Source organism: Euprymna scolopes, chromosome 2, assembly GCF_053919585.1.
Source record: "Euprymna scolopes isolate OS-2025 chromosome 2, ASM5391958v1, whole genome shotgun sequence".
Lineage (NCBI taxonomy): Eukaryota > Metazoa > Mollusca > Cephalopoda > Sepiida > Sepiolidae > Euprymna > Euprymna scolopes.
In genome coordinates, this window is record NC_136483.1 from 77,584,328 (window position 1) to 77,593,114 (window position 8,787).

Below are 8,787 nucleotides of genomic sequence, written 5' to 3' on the forward strand. Positions count from 1 at the left end.
GAACAAACATCTCCGTTGAGTTGTTTTATGAATTTCTGCTATTTTACGAAACACGTGTAAGACTACTACATTCACATTTACTTATAAATAAAATGCTATGAGAGTGAAATAAATACATCTTCTGTTTTTTTAATGATAACTAGCGATATATATATACATGTGTGTGTGTGTGTGTGTGTGCGCGCGCGCGCGCGCGTGTGTGTGTGTGTGTGTGTGTGTGTGTGTGTGTGTGTGTGTGTGTGTGTGTGTGTGTGTGCACAGTTGTACATGTTTATATTTTTGCAGAAGGAGACAATGTTGATGAATAAAGCCAAAATTTATCTTAAAGTTGTTTTATTAGTTGGGTCTGGGACTTATTAAGTAATGTATTATGCCCCCGCCAAAAAGAAACCCCTTTTAACACTCCAAAGAAACTAAAACTTGAGGGAATATTTATTAATTGATGTTCGATAAGTATTAAAATTTTCACAAAAATCATAGGCATCAAATTTTCATAAAGAGCTTCCACACTTTTTTAAATTCTTTGGAATAACATAAATCAAAATAAATACAGACCTCATCACGACCTTTTATGTCTAACATCTGTATTTAAAAATAATAATATGTTAGTTTAGAAGTGAATCCTGTGAATATAAATATATAAACATATATATATAAACATATATATATAAACATATATTCGTACCTGATTATACATTAACAGAAGTTAAGTGCATGTGTACATTAAAAAAAAGAATGGTCACATTCGAAACATGCACGAAAAGACAACAAAAAATGCATGAACAATCATAGTTGTATCTAATGTTTATAAGATTAACTAAATAGAATTACATTAATCAATGCAGTGTCACAATGAAGAGGTGGAGTTCGGGATTATACAACGCTTCCATCACTATAGCCTCCACGCACATGCACGCTTGCATGTAGTGTCCATTGTCTCAGAGACAGAAAGAAGGCCAATAACAGGCAAAATATAAATAAAGAAAAAATATAAAAAATGTTTTCATAGAAGTTGTAAAAGGAATGGAAAGAGAGAAAGAGAGAGAGAGGGAGAGAACAGACAGACAGACAGACAGACAGACAGACAGGCAGAGAAAATGAGGGGGGATATATACGTTACACACGATTTTTAATTGTTTTCCTAGAAAAACAGATTTATTCCTCTCTCTCTCTCTCTCTCTCTCTCTCTCTCTCTCTCTCTCTCTCTCTCTCTCTCTCTCTCTCTCTCTCTCAGACACACACAGGATGAAAGCTGAAGAATGATTAGGGCCAAGCTTTTGTATTAATTTTATCGAATGCATATCATTTCTTTTTTCAACATGGACACATACGCACTTGGTTAAATAAAAGAACAAGCATATGTATAGATAGTCGGTTTGTTCGTTTGTATGTATCCAGTGTCACTAACATAAAAAATGTAACGTTTTCCGGAGTTTCTGTAGCCTTGAACACTTAGTAACCCTTAGTTTCCAATTGTAGAATAAACTTGAAATGGCCGAAGCAATTTACGAATAAAAAATCGCGAAATATTGTAAAAAGGCAAACGACACTACAGCATATATATTATTTTATTTAATTGGAATTCATTGTTGAGATGTGTATTATTTATTTATTTATTTATTTACTGCGGACTATTATCCTCATTTTTCTTAGATTTTTTTTCACGACGTTTCGGTCAACTATTCGGAGTTTCGGAGTTTTGGAGTTCCTATGCCGTCGCGGTTACCACCTGACGAAGGCCAGAGAAATAGTTGGCCGAAACGTCATGAAAAAACATCTAAGAAAGATGAGGATAATAGTCCGCAATAAATAAATTAATAGACAATACAGCATACAAATACAAAACCATATAAGGTTAGGTTCGACTTAAAAAATATGTTAATCCTTATAAATAAAAAGAAAATATCGTTGAAAAACTTCCTAAAAAGAAAAGAAAAGAAAAAAGTTTATTTCCTTAATGATCCGAAGAAATTTATGAAACCTACTAGGCATAACTACTCAAATTGCTTCTGAATCTATCGTTTCTGTCTGTTCCGTAAATCGCAATCGGAAACATCCGGATAGATATGGGTCCCTGTAATATGGAAATACTGTTACTAATTATTTGAGTACCTACTCTAAAAATATTATACTTTTTTCTATTATATAAAGGACAATTGTCTGTGTGTATGTGCGTTTGTAAAATCAGCTAAAAGTAAAAACTACAAAACAAGCAACCACGAAGTTCGTATTTTCTTGATAGGCGTTGCTCTGAATAAATAATGTCTAATATATATATATATATATATATATATATATATATATATATATATAAGAAAATACGAATATATATATATATACGAATATATATATATATACATACATACATATATACATACATACATACATACATACATACATAGTCATTCACATACAATACTGTTTTGCTGTTTCACAGCTCATCAGTGCGGCTAGACAAGCAACTATCTCAAGCCAGGATCAAAACTCAACCACCCACATGACAGTCGGAGCTGCTAACTTGATGAAGCCTGGCCTAATTAACCCCCAAAAATGAATGAATGAATGAATATATATATATATATATATATATATATATATATATATATATATATATATATATATATATAACGCTGAACGTCTGTGTGTGCGTCTGGTCACGAATAGGCTCCTATATGGTTGACTATTATAGAAAACTGATCACATATAATGATAGAAGATGTATCGAGACACAGGAATAGGTATGTTGTATCTGGCATAATGATGATTAATAAAATTGTGGAGTATTCGTACGCGCCTTTTTCACAAAGTATGGAAATAAAAAATTTAAAAATTAAAAAAAAAACCTTTACAAGTGTTTTTGATATAGATGTACATAATAATACTTTGATAAGTATGTTTTAACTTAAATAGGGATGGTATGATAAAATTTTGGGGTCTGCGTTCGCGCCTGGCCTCCATGGAATGGAAATAGGCACAAGCTTTAATAAAGACTTTTCATATCTATCTGCATAAGTATACTTTGATAATTATGTTTCAGCTTGAAGAAATATGGTATAATAAAATTATGGGGGTGTTCGTTCGCGCCTGATCTCCATAGAATGGAAATATGTCACAAAATTTAACAAGTTTTTTTTAATATAGATCCACAGAATATTGTGATAAGTGTGTCAGTGTGAACAGATATGGTATAATAAATTATGGGGTTTATCTATTTTATTTTTACTTTCATCATATTTTTCTTTGATTTTGATACCCCCAAATTCGAAGCTATCTCTTTACAACCCTTCCTTTTCATAACCTATCATACTTTCATAAATCGGAGTCCATTTTATGTAGGCTGTTTTTGAACCCAGTCAAAGACGGTTACTTGTGCTAGTATATATATATATATATATATATATATATATATATATATATATATATATATATATATATATATATATATATATATATATATATATTCATTGATTTTTTATGTTAATTAGACCAGGTTTCATCAAGTATTATCTATTATATAGGGGAGAGATGAATGACTTACATTATTATTTTCAATGCATTAAAACAATAGAGAGAGAATGGACAGGACGGAAGTGAAAGAGGAGTGATAGCAAGGAAAGGAGAAAAGAGAAAAAGATAGAGACAGATTGAGAGAGGTAGGGAGAGATAGAAGTTTTAATAATAAAGATGTTACACGCACTTTTTAACCTGTTCTACTTTGTTGCTTTTTATGATCCCATGCAACGCCGGGTATCCCTGCTAGTTAATAATAGGGTGCATTTATTGTAATGCAATAGTAATAATTATTCTCTTACCTTCGTACGTGTAAAGTCCACCATCTATTTTAGTGCAAGGGGTCGAATGCTCGGGCTTTTTTTCATTGAGGTCAATAAAGTCGGACGTAGCTTTCAATTTTTGGCGGCCGATGTTTTTGTTCACTTCGTCCATGTCGAGAATGACGGAAGACATTTTATGTTCGAGGTTATTGTTGACTTTCTTTAGCCAAAATAATTTCTGTTCCATCGAGTGGACGGCCTTAATTAAAGAAGAGATGTTATTCTCCAACCTGTCGAATCCGATTCCCATATGGTCCAATTGTGAATGATGACCTTTGACACTGTTGGCGTACAATTCGGCCCGTTGTCGCTCTATCCGTTGAATGTGTTGCAGATGTTCCAGCCTAGTCAGCAAAAAAGCCACGCGTCTTTGACAATCGTGAGATCCTCGTGAGAAATGAATTGGCGCGACCGGCAAATCGCGGGAAAAGTGATAATCGCCACTGTCGGTCAGATGCTCCTGAGTGTCGTCGCCCAAAGTGTCACCTTTTCTTACTTTTGATTGGTAAGATTTGTAATGCCTGTTCTGGTGAAAAAGGTGTGTTGTCTTTCTGTCGCGTTGATCGCTTGGAGCGATAGGCGGACATTGAGAAATGTTATGCTGGTTGATGACCATCGTGTATGAACAAGTTGACGAATGAATCGTTGTCTGTATAGCGAAAAGTCCATTGTTAATATGATAGAGACAAAAAATAAATATAACGCCTGTTAACTGCAGAGAGGTAACAAATGGAATATCAAGTAATTGTGGCATAATTGTGTTTTATATTGAGAAAGATATAAAAATGTTTTGTTTTTTTTAATATTTGTTTATATATATATATATATATATATATATATATATATATATATATATATAACATAAATAGATTTAGAAGAGTAGAAAGTAGGCTTTCGATTTACTTTCGATAACCACGTGACTCTCGTTTTCCTTATTTTATCCTTTAGTCCTCATATTCCATGAACAATGTTTCTTATAAATGGGGAGGTATTGCTGTTTTCTGGGTCAGAAGTTAGCCTTTTCACACTTATTGTTGGCTGTTGTCTGGTCTTGAATTATTGTTTTAGCTATTTACATTAAGTGGCTCCATGCCTTGTCTGGGATGATTTCCATAAATAAATAAATAAATAAATAAAAATATAACGATCGTTCAGATTTGCCAGAAAAAGAAATTGACTCTGAAATATATTGCGAAAGAAAGAGATAAATAGATTAGCATTTGCCCATTTTTTTTTTCTTTTTTACAAACAAGACCAATAACGATTCTCCAATTTTGTAAGTAAACAAACTGGTTTCGAAATGCTATTTTGTAATTTATATTAAAGTAAGAAATTTTCAACTGGTGAAGTCCGCCATTTTAAAATGTCTGTGCAAAATATTTTTTTTTTAAATACCCAATCATGACGTTCGATGAAAATGAAATGAAAGTAAAACAACTTTTTTTTTTAAAAATCAGAATTCTGTTTCCCTCATCAAATATAATAATTAAACTCTTACCGACGAAGGAATCCTTCCAGTAAATGATGTCGATTAGATTTGCGGCTGCGTAACTTTTGGCGACATTCCGAAGAAAAAATCTGGTGAAAACAAAAATGTGTTCTCTTGTTCTGTTATTGATCGGCTTTTGTTCATCAATGCGAAACAGTGAGTGTCATACTTTTATGATTTATACATTTATAACGATAAGAAGGTGTTTTGATTCATGAAAATACAACATCCGCTGAGAAGAGTCAACAAAAGTAACTGACCAATGGCGGTCTGTGATTCGGACAGGAAAATAAGGTTTGTCTAGTTTTTCTAAAATCTTCTTCTTCTTCTTCTTCTTCTTCTTCTTTTTTTTTCTTAAATAAAAAAAGTAGTTTAGATAAATATGCAAATATACAACTGTGTGTGTGTGTGTGTGTTTTTTTTTTTGTTTGTTTTATATTTTATTTATATATTGAAGTGTCGCCAAGAAGATTAGCCTCTTTTACTTCGTAGTGTGTTCTTGCTTTTTTTTTGCTTCCTTCCGGTTCTTTCTCCTTCTTGATCCTCAACAAAGTAAAATTCCTGCGAAAATGTCTGTCCTGGTGAAGTCATATCCTGATCTCGTTAGTTAAGATCGTTTGTTATTAATAACTGATTTGTCGTGCTGCGAAAAAAAAAAAATGATGACTTGGGTTCCACTTGTTTACGACAGTGACTTTGCCCTTATCAGCTTTGAGAGGGTTTTCCAGGCCGGTTAAATCTGTAAACGTCCATGCAAGATTTTTTTTTTTAATCTAAATCTGATTTTTTTTTTCTAGTCGATTTTCAATGATTTCTCTTTCTTTTTCCTTGAATTTCCATACTAGATATTCGTCCGACTTTGTGTACATCAAAAGGAAATACAAACGTCGAAATGGTTGCTAAGTCCTCATGTTTATTCATACTTGATTTTCGCATCTACCTTGTGTGTGCGCATATATATATATATATATATATATATATATATATATATATATATATAGAGAGAGAGAGAGAGAGAGAGAGAGAGAGAGAGAGAGAGAGAGGAGGAGGAAAGGGAGTTGTGTGAGATAGATAACCAAGTACGTAGGTGTGTTTTTGTGGCGTTTAACAATGTGAAGGATTTTACGATATGCGCGTTTGGGTGGAATGTGCAGAGATTCGTTAGTGCGTCTATTGTAATCCCCGTCACACAAAAATAAGTCAGCATACAAGTTTTATGTTCCTGGTGATAAGTGGCACTTGCGTCCCGGTAAACCACTTTTGTTTGCTGTGCGCATCGCTATATATTCATGTATATATTCATGTATGTATTCATGAATATATTCATGTATGTATTTGGTGCATTTCTCATTCGCCGGTAAACATGCGTATAAACGACGAGATTATATATGAGACTAGGCGACAGTTTATCGACTTTTGACCAGACAGTGTATGGCCCACGATTTAATTCGGTGAAAAATCTTCATCAGCCTCTTCTCCTTGCAGTAAATTATGAGATACTATTAAAAAAACAGATGTAAAGAATAAATAAACATTAAAGAGTCCGCCAGTTATTGCTGCATCAGGATTTTTGTATTTGACGTACGCGCCATAATTGTGATAAGCAGACGACTCGCCGGTGGCGATTTGATACGGCGATCAGTCGTTAGCGCCACCTCTCCGCTTCGGGGTGAGGTGTGAGTTTTTATTTTATTTATTTTTTTGTTTTTTTGTTTGTTTTTTTTAGTTTTTTTTTAGTTTTTTTAAGGCGGTTCTTGTGCTAATAAACAAGCAAACAAAAGATAGAAGAACAATGCTGAGAAGATGACAAGGTAGTTTTTGCGATTCGATGAATGATGTTTCTTTTTCTTTTTCTTCTGTAATATGCAAAAAAGAAATTGGAAGAAGAAGAAGAAGAAGAAGAAGAAGAAGAAGAAGAAGAAGAAGAAGAAGAAGAAGAAGAAATAAGAAAATTTGAAAAATGAGAAGATAAGGAATAGAAAGAGAATATAATGATATTGTTCTGTGGGGGGTAGAGAAGGAAGCACGTTTCTCAATGAAAATTTTTACTTTTTCTTCTCTCTACCACTACAACTCTGAGAGAGAGAGAGAGAGAGAGAGAGAGAGAGAGAGAAGAAGAAGAAGAAGAAGAAGAAGAAGAAGAAGAAGAAGAAGAAGAAGAAGAAGAAGAAGAAGAAGGAGGAGAAGATTAAATGAAAAGAGAAATAGGTGAGGAGTAGAAGGAGATGATGATGTTTTGTTGGGGGCGGGGGGCACGTTCCTCAGTCGAAATTTTGGTTTTTCCTTCTTTCCTTCCGCCACCTCAACTCCGACAAAGACGACTAAAACAACATACATGTCAGCGCGCGCGGTTGTTTTCATAGAAGATGGCGGCAGGAGTAATTAAGGAAAAAAAACAACAGGTCAGGGAGAAAGACCACTGCACATTGCAAATATATGCACACGTACATATACACACATACATATATGCGTGTGGGCTTATATATATATATATATATATATATATATATATATATATATATATATATATATATATATATATATATATATATTATTTCATTATCTACATAAAATGTTTTAAGGAGAAATAATATTTTATGTATGAATTTTCGGTATCTACTTCAAAGATGCTCAATACACAAGCATGGCTAGGTAGTAATTTAGGAAAATATATGGCAAGTAAGCTAAACACAATTTATCGTGTTTCATCCTCGAAGGGAACCGACGTTCTAGCCTGAAGATTTCCTAAATAGGTGAAACGCGAAAATTCTGCGTTGCTTAATTGCCATATATTTTCATAAATTACTATATATATATATATATATATATATATATATATATATATATATATATATATAGTGTGTGTGTGTGTGTGAAAACATTCACAGTAAAAACCCGCCTAACTATAACCACAATAAAGAGCTCTCTCTCTCTCTCTCTCTCTCTCACTCTCTCTCTCTCTCTTTCTCCCTCTTTCTCTCTCTCCTTCTCTCTCTCTCTAGAACATCGGATCTGTGCAACAAAATTCCTAACCAACTACAAGATGGTCGTCTTCAAGTCTAATGTTAATAACTACTTGTTTAGCCATCCTCTTGCTAAATTCTGACCATTGCTTCCAATCATCTCGCGATTATGTTTATCGTCCAACTGACTATCTCGTTTAGCCTTATCCTCGTATGACCACCAGACCTTGACATGCGGTGAACCAGAAGTGAAAAAAAAAAAAACGATTCATAAACTATTGGATATAATTAGTTCGCAAACTTTCAATGTAAATTTAATTTAATGCAAGAAGAATAATGTAAAACTGTTAAAACAAGAAAAGTGATTCGCACGAAGTAATACATAGAAATGACTAATGTGTTTACAAATAAACTTAAATGCGGCGAATTTGATTTCTCAATTAAAATCATTTGAGTAATAAATGTAATTGGTTTTAATATGACAAAAGAATAAATAAAATGG

The 8,787-nt window shown here is 33.1% G+C and overlaps 1 protein-coding gene across 1 annotated transcript in view; it reads right to left on the minus strand.

Moving 5' to 3' along the window:
- LOC145292737 (fibrinogen C domain-containing protein 1-like) overlaps positions 1-4,678 on the minus strand; it is a 118,871-nt gene extending 114,193 nt beyond the window's left edge. Inside the window, exon 1 of the mRNA XM_080138777.1 lies at positions 3,813-4,678. Coding sequence (XP_079994903.1) covers positions 3,813-4,587 — 775 coding nt within the window. The 5' untranslated portion in view covers positions 4,588-4,678. The remainder of the gene's footprint in view (positions 1-3,812) is intronic.
- Positions 4,679-8,787: the final 4,109 nt, after the last annotated feature.